The sequence below is a fragment of the Numida meleagris genome, chromosome 1 (genome assembly GCF_002078875.1).
Source record: "Numida meleagris isolate 19003 breed g44 Domestic line chromosome 1, NumMel1.0, whole genome shotgun sequence".
Lineage (NCBI taxonomy): Eukaryota > Metazoa > Chordata > Aves > Galliformes > Numididae > Numida > Numida meleagris.
In genome coordinates, this window is record NC_034409.1 from 68,548,752 (window position 1) to 68,573,618 (window position 24,867).

Below are 24,867 nucleotides of genomic sequence, written 5' to 3' on the forward strand. Positions count from 1 at the left end.
TCTGGAGCATGTCCAGAGAAGAGCAGCGAAGCTGGTGAGGGGTCTGGAGCACAGGCCTTATGAGGAATGGCTGAGGGAGCTGGGATTGTTGAGTGTGGAGGAGATTCAGGGGAGACCTTATCACTGCCTACAACTCCCTGAAAGGAGGTTGTGTCAAGGTGGGGGTCGGCCTCTTCTCCTGCATAGCTTGTGATAGGAATAGAGATTCCCTCCAGCTGCGTCAGGGGAGGTTCGGGTTGAATATTAAAAAAAAAATTATACTCAGAAAAAGTGGTCAAGGATTGGAACATGCTGCCTGGGGAGGTGGTGGAGTCATCGTGCCTGAAGGTGTTCAAGAAATGTGTGGGTGTGGCATTGAGGGACGTGGTTAGTGTGCAAGGTGGGAATGGGCCACTGGTTGATCTGGATGATCTTAGAATCTTAATGATTCTATGATTCTATGATTTCTGCCATCTGCCTGAAGAGAAGATTCTTTGGATCCTAATGAAAGAAATTAAAGGATTTTCTTAAATATATATATATATATCCTTATTCAGACAGCTTGATGTTCAGTGCCCTGTTTCACTTCATAGGTTTGAAATATAAGAGATTATTATTTAGATAGAGTCATGCAATGGTAGGTCTCCATACTGTGAGGGAGCTGAGGAGCCAGAGCAACATGGTTGGGCAGTCTGCAGCCCTCTGCGCTTACTGCTCTCACTGCAGGCCAAGGCGAGTCTGAAAATCTTCAAAAAAGTAAATTCCTTTGGTTTGCAGATGGTCACCTGTCCTGATGGGCCCTCTTCCCTGTGCCAGCAGCAAGCCCTGCGCTACAGCTGGGCTGCACTGTGTGATGCACTGCCTGCTTGTCACAGGGCCTGGGCCACAGCCCCTTGTCTCTTTGAAGGGCAGGGACACGCTGCAGGGGTTTGCGTGAGCTTCAGACGGGGACATGCCCACTTCCCTCCAGCCTCTGTCTGGCTTTTGAATAGCTTGTATAATAAGTTATAAATGACAATTAAAACATAAAACGAAGAGGGGACCAGATGGCTCCAGGCAGCATTTAAAAATACCAAGACTATTTCTAAACACAGATCACCAGATCCACAACAGCCCTGGGCAGACTTATCTGACAGCCTGGCTGAAAGGACATGTGTGGTCTCAGTCCCTTCTCAGAAGATGCCGTTAAAATGCCATTTGCTGGCAGATGCAGGAGGCAGGCCTGGGACTTGGGCTGCCCCAGGACACAGCTGGTGGCTTTTCTCTTGAAGGCAGCTGCCAAGGGTGGTTTGCTGAGCAGTGGTGAGGGAGGGTTTGATAGATGGCCCTGTAGCACCATAAGGAAGATGAAGTGCTGTGCTAGAGGCTGGGCCATGCGGTGTCCTGACTTCCCAGCCATCTTTTGCTAAGGATGTGGCTGCTGCACCACGGGTGTTATGGCCATGAATGTTCACCACCAGCAGGGAAAGCACTTTGTTCCCTTCCCTGCCATCTTCACTGACATAACTTCTGTCTCCAAAACATTTGGCCAGACTGGAAAAATTGCAGGAAACCCACACAAGAACCAGTCACATGATAGAAGGGAAAGCATGGCTTAGGACCTTAGGCCGAGGGAAGGCCGCAGAACTGGGTTCCCCTCTCCTGGAGAGCAGGGAAAGGGGAACATCTTCACTCGACCGAGGCCAGCAGCTGGGCCCAAGTTAGAACCCAGCAAGCACCAGCTAAGCCCCATGACCTGCTCACAGGAAGGCCTCCCAGCTGGTTAGCTGCCTTTCCAGCACTGTGCCCCATCTCTTGGGGAAAAAACTCTAGGGCCTGTGTGATACAAGGCATGCAGGTAGATGCTCACCATGACCACTTTGATCTTTCTGATTAACAGTTACATTTTTTGCACATTAAAAGAAAAAAAAAAAAAGCTTGATTATCATTTGTTTTTGCTTTTCTTTTTTTCTGCCCTTGTACATGCCTCTACCTCCTTTCAGCTGAGCCCGGAAGCAGAAGTATCACGTTACCATGAGAGAAGCAAGCTTTGTGGTATTTCCATCCCATCCAGAGCCAGGAAACACAGACAATTTTGCAAGACGGCTTGTACTCAGTAAATTTCCAGCTCAGTTTATATTTCTGTATTTATTTGGATTTGTGCTAACCATGTAAAAGAGCACTCATCCCAAGTGAGGTGCTGTGGGCAAACTTCTGAAAAAACAGACTTTGTAGACCAAGGGCCCTGTGCAACAGCCCTTTCACTGGACTGGAAGGTTCTGGATAAGTCCTGTCATTTGGAAAGACAACTGAGATTTACAACGAGAGGCCCATCACCTTCTGATAACTTCAGCTCTCCATGACAACTCAGTAGCAGCCTCTTCATAAAGCCCACCAGCCCAACCACCATTCCTGACAACATTTTCTTGTACCCTTGGGACCTTCCCTTGAACTCTCATTCCTCTCCTTTCTTGCCCTGCATGATGTTATACCTGCAGCACAGCACAGTTACAGCTCTCCCCACATCTCTCCACTTCCCCGCAGAGCAGATGGGGACTCGGGCAGATGTTTGTGCTGGCACAGGAAGGGCAGGATGGCTCCAGGGAGCGTGCTCTCCTCTCTTGACTCCTTCTCCTTTAGCAGCAAAGTCCTGCCACAGGCACAAAAATCTGCATCTCCCATGGGACAGCAGTGCTCACAGCACCAGCTGCTCTGCTTGTTTAGGTCCGCAGCCAGCCCGCCCTTGTTTCTGCTTGCCAGTGTTCCCAAATACCCTCAAACGGCGTTGTGTGTGTGCAAACCACACACGATCACACACAACACATACACCCTCCCTTTTAAAGCAGAGAGATGAAGGCTTGGAAGGGTTTTTTGGAGGCTGTTGTCTTTATCAAATTAGGGTGAACGCTTCAAAGCCAGAAAAAGCCACTGACATAGCTCCCTGGTGGGCTGCAAATGGGCCAGAGCCACCCTCAAAAGCTAGCAGAAGAAATACAAGCTCTCAGCCAGCTGCTGGCATCCAAGACTGACCAAGGACTGAAAAAGTTTTTGAGTCTCATTGCAAAATTGCCCTGTGCTGGGCTGAACGCTAATGAAGCTCCCAGATATCCCAAGCTGTAATGCTGGTGCATCAGGGAAGGGAGGGCAGCAGATGCACCCTTACATCTGTGGGGAGAGGGCAAATGTTCCTCGCAGAGGATTGCAAAATGCAGGTTGCCATATCAGAGTTGAAGGCCATTGCACCGGGTTATGATGAGGTGACAGAGACCATAGTTCATACGGCAGCTTGGTGTCATGTGGAACACAGCCCACGCAGCACACCGCAAAATTTGGTGTCCAGGAGGGAGGATTTTATAAAGGAATTTGGAGCCTTCATGCTGTAGCTGACCCCAAAACCACTCCTTCCATCTGGATGAACTCACAGGCTTTTGAATGGGGGTGGTGGTGGCAGCAGCCCCACCATGACAGTGTCCTCATCCCTCAGCACCACAAGCCACAGCTGGGCTGAGGCTGAGCTGGATTTGAGCAACGGATCTCATCTGGCTCCCAGTAGTGGCCACACATTTTGGCCATGGTTGAGGTTAAAAGGTGGAGCAGAAGGCACTCATCTCTTTGGATCACTTTGCCATAGCCACAGTTGGTGAAGCGATGGGTAAGTTGGCTAGAGCTTGTGCAATAATTTGTCACAAGAAGTTCTGTTAAAAAAAAATAGCACTTGTACCAAGTTAAATAACATGCTAGCTGACAATCTGCAACATTTAAATAATGTTATTAGAGTCATAAGGACAGATACCGCCAGCTGAGTTGTGCTCCCACAGGCTGAGGTTCGTGGCGTGGCTTCCAGCCCTGCTGGGATGTGTAGGACGTGCCCAGGTCTCGCTCTCAGTGCAGTAACACAGGGGCACGGTGCAGATATGATGAAACAGAGAAAACTGGGAGATGTGGGGTAAGAAATCTGCCAAAAAAAAAAAAAAAAGAGGTAACTGCAGGCTGTTTGCAGCAAAAGAAATGCTTTAGAATAGCCAGGTTCTAAGGGCTATTTGTCTTGTGCCTCGCGACTTCCTGCTTCGCACTAAAAAGCAGAGCATATAAATAGAGCAGGCAAGTGTGAACTGATGATAGCAATAGACATTGCATTTTAAATTCCTGAAGCTTGAATTCTTTTTTCAGCATTTTGGGCCTGTTTGGGACAATTTTGTGCAAACAGGGACAATTCGGACCAAGCGCCTCCAAAGAGGAGCTGCGCTGCTGGCTGCTCCAGTGGGCATCCTAGGACAGAAGCAAGGTTAGGAGACTGAAATCTCAGCTTTCTCAGCTTAAAAATAAACTTGGCATCCATCCCCAGAAAACAAGCAGGCTCATTCCAAAGCAAACATCCTTGCCTGCAGATGCTTTTGTCACAACAGCGGCGACTGTGGAAGCTAATGAGCCTGATTCGCTCTCGGGGCACACCGGTGTGTGCCCACTGAACTATGCGCTGCCGCCGAGGGAGCCGCCTGCTCCCTGCAACGCCTTTTGAACCAGAAAGGTGCTGAAAAGCAGAAGCCTCAGCCATCGGTTCTGAGATTTGTGCGTGAAACAGCTGCCACTTTGGTGGAGGTGCTTAATTCTAGGTTGGGGGCTTTTCTTTTGGTATGTTTGTAATCTTAGGTTGAAAGCTGACTGTATGAAAGCGCATTTTCTCTCAGGACATCCTTTTTGCAGAGTGATCTGAGAAGCCTTGCAGTAAACAAGCTTCTTCGATTTAATATTGCAGTCATAGCACAGAATGCTAAAGAAAGTTGCTTCCATTCAAAAACTTAGCAGATTAGGATCATGAGTGCACAGAAATGCTCTGTTTAATGGGATTTCCCTTATTAGCAGCCTTTTTTTTTTCTCACTGAGACCTCGTTCCCTTACTCATAAATACTGCATCTATGTTGTATATGTATATATTCTCCTGTCCCAGGTTTGTAGGGCACTTCCTTTTTTCACAAGACCACAGATTTCCTCAGCCTGAGGTGCCAGGGTTCAGAGAGACGGTGGCTTCTGGCTGTTTGCTTTCCTTGGTCCTTCCACCTTGAAGAGAAGGGAAACCCCCCAGTCTCTCTCTCAACATCCTATTTGAAGCAGTTACACTGAAAACATGAGAAAAAAAAAAACACCAAACCACCAAAGTATCACACACAAAAAAGCCCCGCCCTAGCAGAGTCACACAGAGCCTTTAAGCCTTTAACCTGTGTGCTCCCATTCATTATTTGAGGTCTGGATTTCCAAAATCGGTGGTTGGAATTAGCAGGACAATACATAACAACATTGATGGGCTCCTCAGCACCACCAGAATCCTGTCCTGAAGGGACAATGGCTGCTGGGAAGGCAGACGGCCTACATGAGGTGCACAGGAGATGCCCGTCATGCTGCTGCAGGTGCTGTCGGATGATGGTCCCATGGGATTGCCCTCATCAGGGGCACAAGGACACGGCCTCACCCCAGCCCTGCTGGTGCTCACAGCCTCACTGTGCTGCCTGCTCAAGCCAGGCCCAAGTGGGCAGCCGGAGCTTCCCCGTGAGCCAAGGCCGCGTGCAGTGGGATACTCTGAGGTGTTCGGCATGTCAGTGGCACTTGCATCCATCACTGTGAGTGCCACCAACCCATCTGAGCAAAAAGCACTCAGCAAATCACACACCGATCCACCACCAAGGCCTTTGGCAGTCCAACCCCTTTACCTGAGTGGAATAACCTATGCCTGAAGTAAAATAAATCCTCACTTGTATTGCTGGACTGGGCCTCTCCATCCAAGATCGAACTGCTGTCACTCCATTTGTCACTTAGAAAAAGCTGATGCATACACAGGACACATTTATTGCAACACCTTGGTCTCCTGTGCAGGCCCTGAGTTTCCTAGAAGCCTTCAATTGATAGAATCAGAGAGCTATAGAATCACAGAATGAGCTGGGTTGGAAGGGACCTTAAAGCCCACTCAGTTCCAACTCCCTGCTGTGGGCAGGGCTGCCACCCACCAGATCAGGCTGCCCACGGCCCCATCCGACCTCCAAATTCAGCAACAAGTCTTTCTCCACATCTTTGCACTGAGAATAAGCGAGACAAACATACATAAAATGACACACTTTATTAAAAGTTACATTCAGCATCAATGGACATGTTTACTTAAGTAGATTTTAACTGTCAAGGAGCTTATAATTGTAAATCCCTCTAAGGCATTAAAAGCTCTTAGATGTTTTAACTTCTTTGCAATCATTTCATATAAACAGGATATGCAAGTGATGATGCTTGCCTAAGAGGATACCCCTGCTGCACTAAACAAAAATACACATATAAATATATGTATAAAACAATGAACTTTTCCCTTGTTATAAACTCTCTGACGGGGGGTATTTCACAATCCTTAAGACTTGAGCTCTGGCCCTGCAACTGCTGTTCACGTAAGAAGCCTTCTGTTTAGGTACAGACTGCTCACATGGATGAGAGCTGCAGGACAGGCCTAAGCTTTGGCAGAATCAGCAAGAACATCAAAATGCTCAGTGAAATATATTTACCATCTGTGCAAGCACCATCACTTACTTCCATCACTTACAGAAGTCTCTCTCTGAAGCTATAAAGAGAGGACAGGCACTGTGGCAAAGGCTAATTGGCATCTATTAGTTCCTAGTTTTTGAAGAGTTTGCTCCCCCTCAGGCTCCGGAACTGGTGGATGTTGGTCAGGGCACAGGGCAGAGGACTGCCCATGTGTCACTGCAGGCACGAGCTCAAGGCATAGGCATGTTGAGCTGCAGCTCAAGCAGCACAGACCTCCTGTGATGCACTGCGGTTCCACTGATTTTCCAAGCATAAACAGCAAAAGTGTAAACCACGTCCAGCTGTAGCCAACCCGTCAGTAAGCAGCAAATAATTCACCTTTGTTCCAATAAACCGTGCTCTACACCTACAACATCTGTATGTGTGTGTGGGGAAGAAGAAACACAGGCTGTAACAAACTGATGAACTGCACAAACTAATTTGAATCAATATGGCTGCAGGGCCTGATTCTCCACAACCTCACCACTGACTTGACGTTTTGCAGAACTCCTTTGGCTTTGTGCTTTACAATAGGCCCAGTCAGAGAGGCTGACCTGGCCTTACTTTACACAGGAGTTGGCTACAGCACGGCGTGTGGTTGAGGCAAGCTCCCAGAATAAAGTCACTGTAAGTCGCTCCGTGCTGGACGCTAATTGCTACGTGGAGCCTGTCCCCACAGCCAGCCAGCCTCACTGAGGGGTTTCACCAGCACAGCGCAGTTGCAGCAGCAGCATCAAGGCCTCAGTCACATGAAGGCACACTCCATGGCTTATTCCTAAAAGATCGCAGTTGTCTGCTGAGGACAACTGCGCTTCTGTATTCTGCTTTGAGCTCTCTTCTTGCACAGCTGGTTGGGAAGCACCACAGTGGCAGAGGAGCTGTCGAGGGTTTAGTTTCTCACCCTTCATTTCTTCTGCCCTGGTTCTGGTTCTTATAACTGCCACCTGCTCCTCACCTCAGCACATGAAGGCAGAGCGCTGTCTGGGTCATGGTTTCTGGGACCCAGCAGAAGCCAGAGTGAAATGTGCTGGCAGTAGAAGGATCAGACCCTATAGTACATTATTTTTATCCCATTCACCTCACTGATACAAAAAAAGAAAGGGGTTCCAAGAACAGGCTTGGATTTGGGATGAAGGGAGGGAAATGCTCCTCCCTTCCTTTCATTCTGGGTCTGCTGGTTTGAATTGTGTCTTAATAACAAGACAGTATTTTTTCAGTGAGATACTAAAAATACTGGAGTCAACAGTATTTCCACCCTCAATCAAAATGGCTTCTGTAACAAAATTGAAATATTATAGGGGAAAATTATTGCAAAAATATTTTGGTTTAGAAAGTGACTCCACTTTAATTGGAGACGATTTCCAATGCAACCAAAGACAACCAGGGATCCAAAATCCTCTGAAGATGAAAGTGAACTGGGACCACAGCTCCGATTTGTGCCCTGAAAATCTTCACCTAAAAGCCTCAAGGCTCTGCAGATACCCAGCAACTTCTCTTCTAAAACCATCTCAGGAAGCTGAGAATACATCAGAAACCTGCACAGATGGTTTGGCTGCTGCCCTTCCTAGAGCCCAGTACTGGAAGAGAGCTCCTCCAGCATCACTGCTGTGCCGCATCCAATCCTGTGCTCTTCTGGCATCACTGCTGTGCTCCATCACCTGCACTGGTCCTGCAAGCCCCTCCAGCGAGGAAGGGCTGACAGAGGAAGGTTAAGCCCATGCTACTCTGCTCAGAAGAAAACTGGCAGAATACGGCGCTGATTTACTAAGGTCACCTCTCGCTGACAGTGTGTTTGTGGAAGGTAGCGACACCATTACAGCTCCATGTAGAAAGGCATTTTTAAGCTTTAAAAAAAAAAAAATTAAACAATACACACATGCACACTTCAAACTACAGATCTCATGTTTTTCCTGAATCCTCCATTGGAACTTGAATTTTAAGCGCAATTTAACTCCTCGGTATGTGAAGTCTCAGGGCCACATTAATCGAGAACATCTGAATCCAGTAGAAAGAAATCACTTCCAGTTATGTTGTCAGTATTATGTGCATAACATTCCCACAGCTGTAGATCCATTGTGCTCCATGTTATAAATAAGAAATTGCATGGTGACAGCTAAAATTCAAAAGCGTTAATGTTTCTCTTTGCAACTTTTTTTCTCTTTTTTCTTTCTTTTTTCTCCCAGTCTTTTGAGGTTTCTCCCCTTTCCCTCCTAGTAGAATTACTTGAAGCAACAATATTGCTTACCCAACTGACATATTTACGGTAATTAAAAAATAGTAGATGCCAAGCAAAAATGACTAATGTTGCTATCTGACAAATAAGACAAGGAGCGGCTTCTATTGATTCTGAACCAGGCTGTACTGCATTTGCGCTAATAAACATTTCTCCTGCTTCGGCTCCTCTTGGTTTTGTTGGCACTTTACGGAGAAAGCTGAAGGCAGCGCAAGGGATGCGGCCGGGCACTGCCCTGACTCCCTTGCAGGCAGCAGCCGCCGCCGAAGCCACTGAGTCGCAGAGCACAAACGCAGCGAGTTGGGGCCCCTGAATGAATACAAACGGACTGCCTTGTATCACTTGCGTTCTAGGTCCCTTTCAACCATGAAAAACAGCTACAAATTGTTCCCAGAGCTAAACCACTTAACATCTCGGCACTTGGTTGTTTTTAACTTCGTAACAATAGGCACTGTTCACTCCTCTCAATCTCAGTTTTTTATTCAGTAATAAAGCAGGAATACTGATGAAAGGCCAGTCACGGCTTCTCCCCATGGTATCAGGGTGGTGGCATGTGATGATTCACATGGGGTGTGTTTGATCCAAGAAAGCCCAGCCTCTGCTTATTCTTCCTTTGTTCTGTCATCTAAGGTGGAAAGGCAGAGAGAGATGAGATTTATTTTTTTGCTTTTTACTATTATTTAGCAGTCACGAAACAAGATACATATAAGCAAAACAACAGGGAGTGGAATTCTATTCTTCAGCATTAAAAATTACAAGAGATGCCTTTGAAGTGGGAGATCTGTCTCCTGCAAAGTATGGACATTTGATTCTCATTTGTGCACGATTCTTCTCCAGTGGCAGGTTTTACAGCGCATCCTTTGCTCTGCTATCGTGTTGTGCAGCCCCGCAGAGGGTCAGCATCTGCACCTGGTGCTGTACAATGACAGAATTAAAGGGTGGTCCCAGCCCCAAAGAATTTAAATTCGAGCAGGGAGAAGGCAAGGTCAGTCAGGGGGAGATGAAAAACCATCCGGGGCAGTATAGATAATTGCAATAAGCAGTGGGAGCAGCACATCCAGCCTAAACCTCTGTCAAGTTTTTCACAGGGAGAAAGAGTTTTAAGGAAGGATTTGAAGAGGGATGATAGGATATCATCTGATACCACTGGAAGTGCATTCTATACAGAAAACAGAACATTGTCTTTCTGAGACTGTAACGAATAAACCTGAGGTGATGGGCATCTTAGGTAAGAAGGGAGCTGAGCTGGTCTTGTGGTCCCGAAGTGAGGGGGGAGGTGAGGCAGAAGCAGGGCTGGGAGGGATGGGGGGAGTTGAGGGAGAGGCACAGGGGGACACAGGCAGAGCAACAGGCTCGTGAAATTGTTTTCAGCACAGTACTGCTGGCGTTCTTGGTGAGGGAAACTCCTGTGTGTCAGATTGAGAAAGCTTTTCTGCTGACTCCCATGAGTAGGCAGCTATGTCTGATGCTGCCCCAGCCCTAATGCCAGGCTGCAAAGTGCCTGCCTGTGCAAAGCCCACCTCTGTCCTCACACGCCCACAGGGGGATTTCATAACTCATTCCCCTTACCCATTCTCTGCCACTGCTAACAGCGTAGAATTTCATCGCAAACCCCTATCGCTGCATCTACTCAGAAAGCTTATTGGAGATGAAAGATGAAACCTTTCTCAGACAAAAGTCTCCTTTGTAACACTGTCCTGACCGTGACCTGAGGGGAGCGAGTGTGCCCACTGCACATGTTCAGGTTGCGGCTGGGGTAGGGCACCCACCTGCTCCTTCAGCTCAGCCAGCTGGCTGGAGAGCTGCTTCACAAGGCTCATGGTTGACTCCAGCCTCTCCTGCAGGTTCCTGATTTCATTTTGCTCGCTGTCACCTTCATTGCTGACCAGGGACATGGCTCTCATCCGAGGGAACCAGTCCAAATTCTTCTCCTACACAGGTATCAGAAAAACAGCAACGTTAGTAGGGGTTTGTGCAATGCTACTAAGCTGAGAACAGAGAATGTAGACTCAGGTACTTCTGAGTAGATGACATACAGCAAGTGAGCTTCACAGTCACTGCATGGAGCTGATATTTTACACAGGCCTTTCTCTGTCTACACAGAAACCATCAAGTGCAAAATCCTCGTTCCCCCACAGCTGCACCTGGCCCATCTGCAGCCCTAGCATGAAGAGACACACACAGGGAGGCCTCTCTGGGACCTCATGTGCTCCTGGGCTTTGCTTTGAAGCACTCACAGGGACACATTCCCTGCTGTCCCCTCAGCTGGCAGACCTCTCTGCCTGTTTCACTGTCCCTGCAGGAGTACCAGCAAACCAACAGGAAGACAAGACAAGCCACGGCCCTTGCCAGGCTGGCATGCAGCATGCCTGCTGCAGGAGCAGTGGCCTTGGGGCCAGTTCAGCTGCCCACAGTGGAAGATTTGGGATCCCAGGAGTGGCTTGGGCTCCAGCATGCTGTTCAGACTGTATATCTCAGCATAGCCCCATGGTGAAGGGCTGACTGGTGAAGGACTGGGCACTGCGAGGATACTCATGTTCTCAGGCTACAAATATGGTTGTAACGGAACTGCTGCAGATAGCTGATACAAGTTAGGAATGTGGTGCATCAGGACGAGGTTCAATCTCCTCCCTGACTCAGGGGCACAGATATTTGTGTGTAACCTGCAACAGATTGGAGGGTGCAAGACTGGGAGGAGTGGCAACCATGTGGCAAGCAATGCGATTTGCCATAATGCATGAGACCAAGAAAATAGGTCCTGTATCCAGTGATGCATGACATTAACGCACCTCTGCCTTCCACCCTGGGGGAGTGGGAGGATGTGGTTAATCATACATACAGTGTTTTGCAGCAGGTCTCCACATACATGTGCCCTTGATAACTTTAAAACAGAAACAGCGTGAGCTGGAGCGTGTTTCTTCCAGTGCCCTGCATGACTGAGTGCACTTTCAGTAAGTTCTCAGATGACACCAAGTTTGGAGGAAGTGTTGATATGCTTGAGGGTAGGAAGGCCCTACAGGGTGATCTGGATAAGCTGGACCAATGGGCTGAGGTCAACTGCATGAGCTTCAAGAAGACCAAGTGCTGGGTCCTACACTTCAGTCACAACAACCCCACACATCCCTGCAGGCTTGGGGCAGAGTGGCTGGAAAGCTGCACAGAGGAAAAGCATCTGAGGGTGTTAGTTGACCACTGGCTGAACATGAGCCAGCAGTGAGCCCAGGTGGCCAAAAGGCCAACGGCATCCTGGCTTGTATCAGAAATAGTGTAGTTAGCAGGATTAGGGAGGTGACTGTCCCTCTGTACTCGGCACTGTTGAGGCTGCACCTTGAACTCCATGTTCAGTTCATGGGCCCTTCACTACAAGAAAGACACTGAGGCCCTGGAATGTGTCCAAAGAAGGGCAACGAAGCTGTGAGGGGTCTGTAGCACAAGCCTTATGGGGAGCAGCTGAGGAAACTGGGATTGTTTAGTCTGGAGAAAAGGAGAGTCAAGAGAGGCCTTCTGGCTCTCTACAGCTAACTGAAGGGAGGCTGTGGTGAAGTGGGGGTTGGTTTCTTCTCCCAGGTAACTCATGATAGGATGAGAGGTAATGGCCTCAAGTTATGCCAGAGGAGGTTCAGGTTGGATATTTGGAATAATTTCTTCTCAGAAGGAGTGGTCAAGGATTGGAACAGGCCTCCCAAGGAGGTGGTGAAGTCACTGTCCCTGGAGGTGTTCAAGAAATGTGTACATGTGGCACTGAGGGACGTGGTTTAGTGGGCGTGATGGTGGTGGGTTGATGATTGGACTTCATGATCCTAAAGGTCTTTTCCAACCTTAATGCTTCTATGATTCTATGATGGATGGCTCTGAACAAATATCACTATTTCCCTCCTGCTCCCCAAAATAGGAGTACTTTCTGCAAGTCCACCTGCAAGACTTCTGGCAGACATCAGATGCACTACTTATGTTGTCTGGGCTTAGTATCTGGCAAAGTCTCAGGTGCATCACCCCTACTGCAATCTCAGAGTTTGCATTTCAGCTTCTTTGTTTGCAGACAAAAATACAGAAGTCAGAGCTGGTTCTGAATTATTTGCAGCTGAGCATTCAGTGCCGGCCTTATGTGAGCAGATCCACATGGGCTGGCTTGAGTCTATGAGTTTATGAGCCCATGAATACAATTTTATTGCACTTCTAGAGGGAGATGACTACTTTAAGCTATGTCATGCTCTACCCTGATCATCAGGCCCTCTGACAGGAACATGTTTCAAAACCACCAACCTAACTCAGAAAGCTGCCATGAGAATGGAAGCACTCACGGTGTTTATATTTTTCTATTATTTGGGTTAGCCCGATCCCCTGTTACCCTGTACAAGTCTAAATGCAAAGCCACAAGAGTGCTGGGTTGTTTCCTTCTTTTTAACTCAACACTTCTAATGAGTTTTTTGTCCCACTGTGCAACCTCGGGTGCTGTCACTGCAATGACAGGATGCCCAGGGAAGGAGACGGTGTGCCCCTTCGCTGTGTTCTGCAGCCCACAGCTCGGTCAGCCGTGTGCACTGGTGGAATGAAGCCTTTCCTCTCTGCCCACTTCTTCAAGCCTCGTGATCTCATTACGACAATTTACTGTGGTTACGCATGATGCCATTTTCAATGGGTCATAACTCATTCAAATCAAAACCTGTTTTCACCAGCTCTGCTGGTGGAGATCACGTGCCCCCTCCCTGCTGGATATCCCCACAGACACATGCAGCTGTAGGCTCTGATTTCGGCTGCAACCAGGTACGCTTACAAGACCTGCATTCATTTTCCATGACCACACTCTGGTATTTATTTTAAATTTATTTTGGCTAGGATCTAGCAGAGCATTCATCACGTGCCTAGCATTAGGCGCAGGTGTAGTCATCTATACTAAGCTTAGTTTGTGCACAGCACTTCGCTGGCTCAATGCTTTTTTTTTTTTTTTGCTTCCAAAACGTTTGCCAGCAAATTTGTCTGCCACTATAGTCACAGAAAGTGAATTCAAAGGAGCTACAGTGAACAGAGCTGCAGTTGTATCTGAATATTTCCTGGAAAGCTCTGGTGTCTGCACCCATCACAGCTTCTCTTGCTTGACACACCTGCATGTACCCATCTCAAGGACACGTTGCCACGGGAGCCAACTGAGGGCTGGGAGCACCTCTTGGAAAGGTTCACTGCAATGCCAAAGCTTCCAATGGCAGGCTGCAGCGGGACAGAAATCTGAGACTCCATCACTGCGGTTCTCATGTTTGCTAAGCGCTGCTGCCAGGACTGTGAAATGCACTTTGCTAGTTTTGTTTTCCATCTGCCACTCCCTCACTTCTCCAGAATGTGAGGCAGAGACTGCCAGCTGCCCAGGAAGGGCTTTGCAGGTCGACCCTCCACCGCACTGAGGCATCCGGAGCAACACAACACACACCCGTGCAGCTGCTGGGCAGCCCAGCGCAGTCAGCCTGCCCCTGTTGCCCCCTCCTCTGCACAAGGTGAAACCTTCTGGGGAGAGAGGTGGCCAGGAGTGGGTGAGGACAGGGACAAGGCACACAGCATCTCACCGCTGCCATACAGCACACACCTGTTTGGCTGGGACAGCTCTGAACCGTGTGCCAGCCCATCTTGGCCACCACAACCCCAGAGTCACAGAGCTCTGTCACTTTCACATCCACATGTGCCCAACTCTGTTTCCCAGCAGTGCTGTGATAATCAGTCCTAAAAAGAAACCTGGCTGTGGTTATGTAACAGACCCAGAAGATCCGGGCATTATTTTGCTAGAAGGTAGTAGAAGATCAAGCAAGGGCTTGAGCCGAGTTCTAAGAGAAGTCGATGGGTCTGCATGGGTGGAAGATCTCATCAAAAGAAGCGACTGACTTTTATAGCCAGGTCAAACAGCTGACCGCAAGGCGCTCACTTGGTATTCCCAAGTGCTATGCTGCGTACTGGCAGGTCTTTGCTTCTTGGTTCTCAACTGTACACACATCCAGAAACCCAGTCCAACTGCATGATTATGTCACACAAAATGCCAGCCAACCTGTCTTTAAGTTACAATTACTTATTTGGCCTTCGCCAATAGTCCCAATATAACGTACATGCTAGTTATATTCCCTTGCCGAATGGCATGCATGTGCCAGTCGATACCATCTTATTTTTTTCAAAGTATTGTGAACTGCAAAACTCTAATAATATTAAAGGGCAGCAGGAAAATTAGCTCTGTTGCACAGCCCTGTTTGCTGAGTCTGTACCTCAAGCAATCAGCAATTGCCTTTGGGGACAAAACTTTTCAATCACAAACCCATGAAGTTCCACAAGACAAACTAGGAAAGACTCTTTTGCAGAATGTTTTAGTGAACTGGATGTGTTCACGGGGGGACAGGCACTCTGTGACTGCTCAGCTGCAGGAAAGCTATTTTTACTTCAAGGTAATTGCTTGCCAATTAACTTGAGGTAGTTAACATGTTTGTACAACACCAAACATTTGTTCTGGGATTTAAAACGTTTATGGGCTCAGCCCAGGGTTCACCTTGACCAGCTCGCACATGTTAAAGCTGCAATGTGCCTCGGCCATGCTGCAGGTGCTCCTGCTTCCCTACAGCTCACCGCCACCTCCTTGGCCGCTGTGGGGATGGGACCTGGGAGTGTGTCATCTGTCATGCCTTAGCTATTATTCTTAGAAATCCAGCTGTATTCCCAGGATTTAGGCAGACATTTTGAGCCAACAACCTGCACGAACAAGGCGGGCTGTTGGTAGGGAGCAGGGCAAACCTCTGCCAGCAGCTGTCACAGCCTATAAGCAGCAACCAGGTTAGCGCAAGGTGACATAGCTCAAGCACAAACGAATGCGCAGAGGTTGAGCTATGTGGACACGGTACTCCAAAACAAAGCCGACACAATATGAATGGCTCAAATGTACAGAAACCTTTGTTCTAAACAGCTGGGGCTGAATGCGGTGTGTTGTGACTGTTATATCATTCTTGCACAAGACAGCAGCTATCCTCAGCCCAACCGCAGCAGCCCACCTACGGATCACAGGACCTACTCGCTGCACCCTCCCTCCTTGAGCATGATGTGTGCCTCGCAGAATTCATATTTAAGCATACGTCTGTGTCTAGGGCAGAGAGTCAGCCAGACAGGAAGGCTGCAGGGACAGAAGGGAGCCGCAGCCTCCTCTCCGCCAGCTCAGCTGGACGGAAAAAAATAAAAGGGCAGGTGGGGCTAGCCAAAGGGCTGCGCGCCAAAGAGACTGCACACGAGCACAGCAGACATTTCGTGCGGTGATCCAGCATGCTCGCTCCCGCCTGCCTCCCTGGCAGCAAATCCCACTGGCAGGACCCCAGCAGCAGTGAGGCCCAGGAGGGCGCGCACTTCCCCGTGAGGTCCCCCGCCTGCGCACAGTGCCAGGTGCCAACGGCAGGGCACACGCAGAGCAGCCGCACGGCTTAGGGGATTTGCTCCTTGCATTTGCTGAGAAACCTCAGAGCCTTCTTCTCAGAGAGGAATGCTCAGAGTGAGAGCCTGGGTTTGCCTCTAAGCAACCTTCTACTTTCTTCCTGCAGGCTTCCCAGGGCAGCGTAGAGCTAAAGGCTGAGTCCTCCCTTCAGTCAAACACTTCCATTTTTCTGACTCTTATAGCTCCGTCTGAACATGGAGGGAGGAAAGAGTGAAAAAATTTGTTAGGAGTTTCTGTACTCTGTAAAAAGTCTTTCTTGAGCCATCCCTGTCCTGTTGGTATGGCCAACTGGCTTCAATTGAACTCTCACGCTGAGCTGAATCCATGTCTTCAGAGTAATTGGCAGGGGATGCTCCTTCAGGAGGTGCCGGTTTCACAGGCAGCGGAGAGATGGATCAGCTGCAACCAGCGGGAGAGGCTGGGCTGAGCCTTTTAAAAAACAGATTACTAGATAACAATGAGAGAAAATAGGTCAAAGAGTAGGACAAGGGGGATGAGGTAGAGGAGCAAAGGCAGCCTAATGCAGACTTTCTACCAGTGCCATCCCCATAGTCTCAGCCGGAGGCCATGCTGCTGCCAGCTATACAGGGCTTTCATTTCCTTAGCAGACACTGCCCAGTGTGGCGATGATCAGCCCTTTCTACCCCGTGATCCCTTGTTGCAACATGAAAACAAGCAGTTTGGGGACTTCCCTCCCACCTACTCAAAAAGAAGAGGAGCTATGACTGCTCGGTGACCTCCCAGCTGCCCCCGCCTTCCCCAGCCCACCACTCCCATGTCCGGCACAAACCACTCACTCCTCGGTGACTCAGCGCTGGCGTGTGCTGGATGGGAACTGTGATGGCAGCCTGGAAAAGCCTCCTACAGCTTTAGAGAGATGAGAAGTGCACGTGGGGATGGTAAGGCCCAGTTCGGGGACACCCGGGCCAGCCGCTGCTGGTCACCCGGTGGCCTCTGAGTCCAACGAGTGCCACCACTCAGCCCCTTTGACTCCGTTGTGCCCTAAGATCTGTGTCTCCACGTGAATACTAATAAACTTCAGATGTTATTGCTCATGTCCTTTTCAGGTACATGAACCAGCAGGGCCGTTCACTCCTCTTTCCCGAGCCAGCACCCTGAAAAAATATTTTAGCTTCAGGTACAGAGAGGTCTATTTACTAAAAAATGATTCTGCGTGTCTGAGGTGTAAATAAGTCCATCCATTTCTTTCCTAGATCAGCTGCCCATATAAGCAGAGAGCAATCAGTTCAAGCTACCTTTTGAAAGCTGTTTTTTTTCTGCCTGGGGATGCAGTCTGGTCATAAAAGCCTGCATCTATGTAGCTCCTACAGCCACCTTAAAAAAGGGATTTTGAAGATTTAAACTATCTTGTGCTTTAGATGACACGGAGCAATAACCACTTTGTGATTTAATCACAGACAATAATAATTTGGTTCAGTGCATGATTCAGCTAATCCACAATTTGATAAACGTTCATCCCAAACTACAAATCCAAATAGCTTTCTGCAAATCCTGTTTGACACTTTAATGTTAAGACTGTATTTGATAAGCAATCTGTGCTGTACAAGAATACAGGGCGGGAAATGAGGAATTGTTAAGCAGCTATATTATATACAACAGTAATTCAAGGAAAATAAAAATAAACCCTGGCAATTACAGATAAATCTTTATGCAATGAGAAAATTAATATATTTGACTGGGTCTATACTAGATTGATATATTCTACAACTTCCACGGTGCATTGGAAAATAAAGAAATCTGTTTCCCACTAAAAGAAGGTTGGAAGTGTAACACAGCCTCACAGTCTGCTTTAGCAGTGTCATTGGTGCATTCACTTTCATTTTAATTTGACTGAATGTTTTTGAGGGCTGCAACAGAATCTATCACCTTAATTCTGCATAACTGTGAGCTCTGATATCTAGGCCAGTCACTTATAAATGTCTTGGAGCGCTTCATTATTGGTGTTCCAGTTTGTGAAATCCCCCCAAAAAACTATGGGGAGGAATAAATCTCAAACCGCTAGTGCTGTGTGTGGCAGTTCTGGTACTCAGCTTGAAAGAGCGTAAAGGAGGACCTTGCTTTTCCAGGGAAGAGCCTCCCAGAGTTCCTGCTCAGAGAACACATGGGACTGGCATTTACCTCCAAGAGGGGAAAACAATCACAAAAATATGTTTTCACAATCCAGTCCCTAAGTTTGCATGTGATCTAGCACCACTTCTGTGGGCAAGCCCATACATAAGCATTAAGCACAAGAGGCAGCAGTGTGCCCTTACTGTGAAAAAGGCCAAGTACACCCTGGGCTGCATTAGCCAGAGTGCGGCCAGCACACAGAGGGAAGCAGTCCCTCCCCTTCTCGCCCTCCCGTTGGCATGTGTGAGACTGCATCTGGTGCACCATGTCTGACAGACACTGACAAACTGGAGCAAGTGAAGGGCCTTTGGTTTAGGTAGGTGCTGAATCACCACACAAACGGACACGGCCCTGAGCAATCTGCTTCATCTGGACTTGCTCTGAGCAGGGTTCTCTGGAGGTCTCTCTCAGCCTGAATTATTCTGCCGTCTTATGCTGTGATATGCACAGTGACTATTTTCTTGCCTTGAGGGAGGTGGGCCTGAGCTTCCACCTCAGCCCAGCAACTCTCCCTGAAGCCTCACTGCCTTCCCATGCCTTCTTCTACCTGTGGCAAGTGTCCATTTCTCAGCTGTTGATTTTTGATGCTGCCTCAGTCACTCTCTGCCACCTTATCTCTATTGTAACTCTGAGAATTGATATTCTCCTCTGCAAATCCTCAAGAATCCCAACACTACCATCTCGAGCTAGGATTTGGTTCTTTATATTCGTGCCCTTAAAATAGATATAATTATAGATTTGTGCAAAATACGGATTTATTTTTCCACATTCCTATGTTTTTGTGTTGTTAGGGGTTACAGGACAAGCTTTAGGAAAAACACTTCAGATTATTCATTTAAAATAATTAAGTTATTTCTGATATAATCCCTGGATCTTGTGCATAAAGAAACAACATCTGGTACAGAGATTAGACAATAAATGTTCTTGGCTTTTTTTTTCCTTTTGTTAAACAGATGTTGTTGATACAAAACACAGAACTGTAAATCATGGCTCGCATGTGGACACAGACTGTCACTACTGAGCAGAAATTTACTGTGGCTAGATAGAGATTTGAAACAGCAATGAATCACTGGCTTGCTAACTTTATTCACGTGGGTATGGTTTCAATATTCTGACATTAAGTGCACATGTCCTTAAAAAAAGAACCTTTTAATGGCAGCATGAGAGGCTCTGTTTCAGTTCCAGCTGTCTCTGTAGGGGAAGAACCGCGTAAAGCAATGGCCGTATGGCCATCCTCGCACAGAGGCACCTGGCTGCTCTCCATCTCCTCCACAGCTCACTGCAGTGCTGCTATCGAGCTGCACAGGCACCCTGGGGCCGGGGGGCACCTCGCCTGGCACACCACGTGGGGCACCCAGTGACAGGAGAGGGCCTGAGCTGCCCACAAGCTCCACTGCTGCTGCCAACGTGCCTCCAGCCCCAGCTCTGCTCTCCCTCTCCTTCCCCAAATGCTCCTAACGCCATTTCGGCAAATTCACTTCTTGTTTGCTGTGCTGGCTCACGTCTAGCTGAATGGCTGTGTCTTCCAACGATGGTTCTCTTGACTGCATTTAAAGTGAACAGAATTCGGGTGCTTATCCAGCCCCACGCCATTCCTACCCACGCACCACCAACCAGCCTGAAGTCTACCCCACTGAGGTCTCCATTCTTGACACAAGCCCATGCCACTATTACCACTGCAGTGTACACTTACCCTACAGTACCACGCTGCTGCTAGGGACAGGCAGGTTGTCTGCTCCTTAGATACACAGCTGCTGTTCAGCTGGTGAGGACAGCATACATTTTGACCTGTTTTTGGCAATGTAAGAGCTGGTTTGATACAGTGGATCAGGGTCTAGCCCCCTCATTAACCTCCCAGCCATGACCTTTACTTCATACCTTTTGTAGCATGGAATTCAGGCGTGTACTTGTTGAAATGTATGCATTTTTTGACATTTAGATTTAATTCTCTGGCCCTGTCACCTTGCTTTTTGCAAGTACTGTCCATTTTCTAGCTTTAGCTTCAATTTGGTGTAACAGAATCTTTGGGAAATACAAAGACTCAGCTGGAGACTCATTTTTCAGAGGCTCAGGACTTGACCTTGTTCTCAGCTTTGCACAGGCGTAGCTTCACTGATTGTGGTGCGATTATTCTGGTTTAGGATACTCCCCGAATCCTGATCTGAATGGTCTGCTTTGGGCCCATTTTGACTCTGATATATCCTGCACATGGCGCAATATGAAAGGACAACTTAAAGTACATTTTCTTTTAAAATTAATTAGAATTATTACCTGTCCCTAATGGGCTATAGAGAACAACTGTCCTTTTAAACAAAGATGCGATCGTTCTTACACCATGCATTTGTATAAATGCACATACTTGAGCATCAGTCAGAGAAGAAAGAGCTCCAGGTTTCTCTTTGAAGTGTCTCCTGACAAAACACCACGGGGCCACGGCCACCTTTCAGCCATATGGGCCTGAGCACCACCAGCAAGCTCTCCAAGCTCTCTGCAGACCACTCACAGTGTTCAACTGCTTGCCCAGGGTTTCTGCACAGGAGAGGCCTCTGCGTGGCTCTGGCCACGGCTGCACCCCACCAGGCCCCACAAAGCCTGACTGGGAAGCACAGAGCACTTTTGTTCCCAGAGCCTTTGGAGAAGAGGCAGAAAACAGCAAAACTGAGCCCACAGAGTGAGTGTTTGCTCACTCAGGTTCATGGCTACTGCACAGTTTTCAGAGGCTGCAGGCACAGATCGATAAAGGAAAAAATGTCTTGCTGCAGTGTGAACCTCTATCTGCCTGCACTACATTTTCATTTAGCTCTCTTGCTCGCATTATTGAAATGAATCCTCTGTGCAGATCTGCTTTTTCTTGTTTTTTTTTCCTTCCTTTTTATTTTTTTTTCAGCCCAGCATTTAAATATGGTTTGTTCTGTTCAATTAAAATGCATTTTCTGTTGAGAACAAGCAGATGATCAGTTTCACAAACCCAGAGTTACAATTTTCCTTCAGCAGCACCCGGCAAAATGAAAAACAGAGACAAAACATTTTAATCACATGTGTATAAAATACACAGTGCTCATTAAACATGATTTAAACTTGCCTGTTTGTTTTGGAGACTCTTTAAGGCTACTACTACCCCAAACCCAAAGAACTGTAATGTGATTCCTGATCTATTGAATTTTATAGGATGGCTGTAGTGGGTTCCATTATATATAAATTGGATGCAGCCAATTTACAATCTCCGATACACACTTTTATCTCAAAATGCCCTGTGAGGCAATTGTGTAAAGTACTTTATCAGGGATTGTTGTTGGTAATACTGCAAGATTTCGTGATGTAAAAAATACATCAATGTCATTTAAATTGAGCAAAACAGTTCCAGTTTTTTTTCCTATATAGCATTTTTAACCATCTTCTCAACAAATTTGTTCAATAAATACTGTATGAAACAAACATTTTGCACATTGTCCCATAGATACAATTTGCCAAGCTGATTGATTTCTTTCCCTATAACTAATCTGATTCCTTTAGGCTATATATCTTCTCTTTTATTAAAGATGATGCAATCTTCGCTTTTTATCATGCACACAACCACCGAACTAAACAGAGAGAAGATTCTAGGAATAAGACTTGAAAAACCTGACACAAATCTCATAAAGCAGATCCCAAAAGATAAGTGGCACAATGAAAAACCAAAGTTAAACAAATTCAGAAACTTATCCATACAGAGTAATACAGACCTGCACATTTTTCTTCCCACAACAGATACAGAAAACAAGCAACTTCATCATGTCCATGACACCTTGTAAAACGAGCTCACGCTACTGGTGCATGCAATCCTCGCAGCTCTCACTTTCTCTCAACTGTGAGAACTCAGAAGCAGTACTATATTACATCTTTTCCCTGTTTTACTTTTTGCAGAACGTCACCCCAGTGACTTGAATTTAACTTTTAAACGGTGTCCTTGGTAAGACAACTGCCTCAGACTCATCTCCCTATTCTTTTACTAATTGCTCTTCTGTCTTTGGGAAACCCACAGTCCTTCTTTTCCTCAGCATCTGCAGCTGTCTGTCTTAGCTGTGGACAATTTTGGAGTATCTTCCTCATTCAAGAAGCCAGAAGCTTAGTAACACTGTAATACCAAGAACAATAATGGTTTTCAAATGTTGCAATAATATTCTCAAGTAACACTGAAGACTTCCTGTGTTTGTTGCTTCTCCTAGAGTGCAAAATCATATGAATTCAGTTTATACGCTTTGGGATCTGAACATGACATTGTCCCTTTGGGAATGAACTTACTATCAGTATCTGTGACTCCAGTTAAGGTTCAGGTTTCAATGGGCAAAACCATGTACTTCCATTCCCGGGAGAACAGAGTCTCTGCTTCTGCCAGGCTTTCAAGCACAAGTAGGTGCCTATCCAATGCCTTGGGCAGCCTTTCCATCATTTGAAATCACAGAATAAAGGTCTGCCCACACACAGATCCATCTCAGCCACATGCTTCTTAACAAAGGGATAAAAGGTGGTTTTTTGCAAGCTGCCTGGAAAGTTAACAGCTCCAGCCTCTGGCAGGTCGAGGCAGGAGTGGATTCCAGCAGGGAACCGCAGCCCGTGTCCTGCCAGCAGCGCTGCTCAGCTCCAGGGCTCTCCAGCTGGAACACCTCCCCTGAATGTTCGTGGGGATGTGCAAGTTTCAAGGAACACTGCCTCGTGTCCAGACCCCTCCTTGAGATTTTAAGGCCAGCAGCAAACAAAGAAACAGGAATCCAACTCAGCTCATTTATTTTAATTAGCAAATTGAATGAACTGGAGTTGGAAGAAGGACAAGGAGACTGTGACTACAGTGTACTATCAAGGCAGAATACGACTTTACAGCAAAATCAGTCCTCAAAGCCTGAATATTGTTCAATAGACAAGTGGCCAAATTCTTCAAATGCAGAGGGAACCAAGCTGAGCTTACAAGAGAGCTACAGCACCACAAGATCCAAAAAGAGCAGCACTAGGTATTATCAACCCACTGCTCCCAGACCTCAGGGGAAAAAACCTCAGGATGAATATACTCTTGGACAAGAGTTTTAGGTTCCACTCTGTAGCTTTCAATTACATTACAGCTTTTTATTCAAAAGTAATTTCAAAGGAGAGGGGGAAAAAAAAGCCAGGACTGTGCTGGTGCGGGGACCTGTCCCTTCAGGATTTAACAGTGTAGGGCTGAGCAGGGATGCAGCAGGGACAATGGCACTGCACAGTTGCATGGCTGTCCTCTCAGTGAGTCAGCTGGAGGGATGGAAGTTATCTCCATGCCCCCACTGCATGCACCAAAACTGCCTGTGTTGTAGCACCTGTGGTTGATGCCGATTCTTCTCTTACTCCAGCTAATGGCATCATTTCTAAGGAAGTAGGATCAGATCCATGGTTTCCTGTTCAAACAGCAACAGAAGAAATAATTTTGCATATCTTTGAAAGAACGTATATGAGCTTAAAGCCACAAAAACCTCAAGCTTTTAAATGAGGTCCCAAATGAAGCTCACCTTTCCTTTTATTTCCCCATACCTCACACATCACCTAGCCAAGAAGGCCAACCAAATTATTTATGGTGGACCAGAAAGAGCCCATATCTGAAAGAGGCACAGCCCTTGAAGTGAAAGAGGAGATGCTCTGCTCTCTTGTAAAACAGGAGCTTTGTACAGAGATGCAAAGTCCTCATGTGATACTAACTTTTCACGCTCTAAGAAACACAGAAATGGGAAGGAAATCAGCTAATTAGGCACGCTACTGTAGTTGCTTATTTTATGAAGTGGAGAGGGAGGTGTTCAGCAGTTTTGTGAGATAATAATGTAAAGGCAAAATTATATGGAGAAGGAAAATGGTAATGGATTACCTAAAGAAATGAACATTATTTTTGAGCAATAGGAAAAGCAACAATAGAAAAATAATTCAATACCTAGCAGAAGGAAAAGCAACAACACCCCAACGTGTTCTGTAAAGGTAAAACTGAGCCACGTTCGTGTATATGAGGGAGTGGGTCAAAAGCAGTGGTTGAACCTGTACTAAGCATATTTCCAGATTTGTTCAGTGATTTCTTATCACTCCCTCAACAGCTCTCAGATCCTCTGTTAATTTTAGGCAGGCCTTCATGCACAAAAATGACTTCTTCTAGGACTTGGAGCACCTAATCTGAATCCCTGGGGTTCCCAGGAGGCCTGCTTCCATGTGGAAGGACATGGAGAGCTGACTGCTCATTCTTCCTCTCCCCTGTATTGAGCATAACAAAAATGGGAGCAGTAAATCATCTACTTAGGCGTATTTCTTTAATTGCTTCTTTTGTGTAAATGCAACTACAGACAAAACTGACATTCTATTTCCTAGGAAATTAGCCCGTCAGTGAGACCTCAGATCTTATTTAGCATCTAGCTTTTGTGCTATTGGTCTAACTGCCACAGTAAGTAATTACTCATAATGTGACATGCATTGTATCAGTCTTTTAAAAGTAATTAAGGAAAAGTTGCGTAGCTTAATGCTATGTACATACATCTCATCCTTGCAAGATTTGCTTTGATAACATCTG

The 24,867-nt window shown here is 46.9% G+C and overlaps 1 protein-coding gene across 9 annotated transcripts in view; it reads right to left on the bottom strand.

Annotated features, from left to right (window-relative positions):
• Positions 1-24,867, bottom strand: part of ITPR2 (inositol 1,4,5-trisphosphate receptor type 2) — a 313,815-nt gene that overhangs the window by 26,042 nt on the left and 262,906 nt on the right. For 5 of the 9 annotated variants that reach the window (XM_021392096.1, XM_021392086.1, XM_021392094.1 and 2 more), the window contains one exon: positions 3,605-3,913. In XM_021392096.1, coding sequence (XP_021247771.1) covers positions 3,620-3,913 — 294 coding nt within the window. In that variant the 3' untranslated portion in view covers positions 3,605-3,619. Of the gene's footprint in view, positions 1-3,604; positions 3,914-6,048; positions 9,372-10,515; positions 10,678-24,867 lie in introns of those variants that run through there. The other 4 variants (XM_021392113.1, XM_021392105.1, XM_021392081.1 and 1 more) reach the window with 2 other exon arrangements.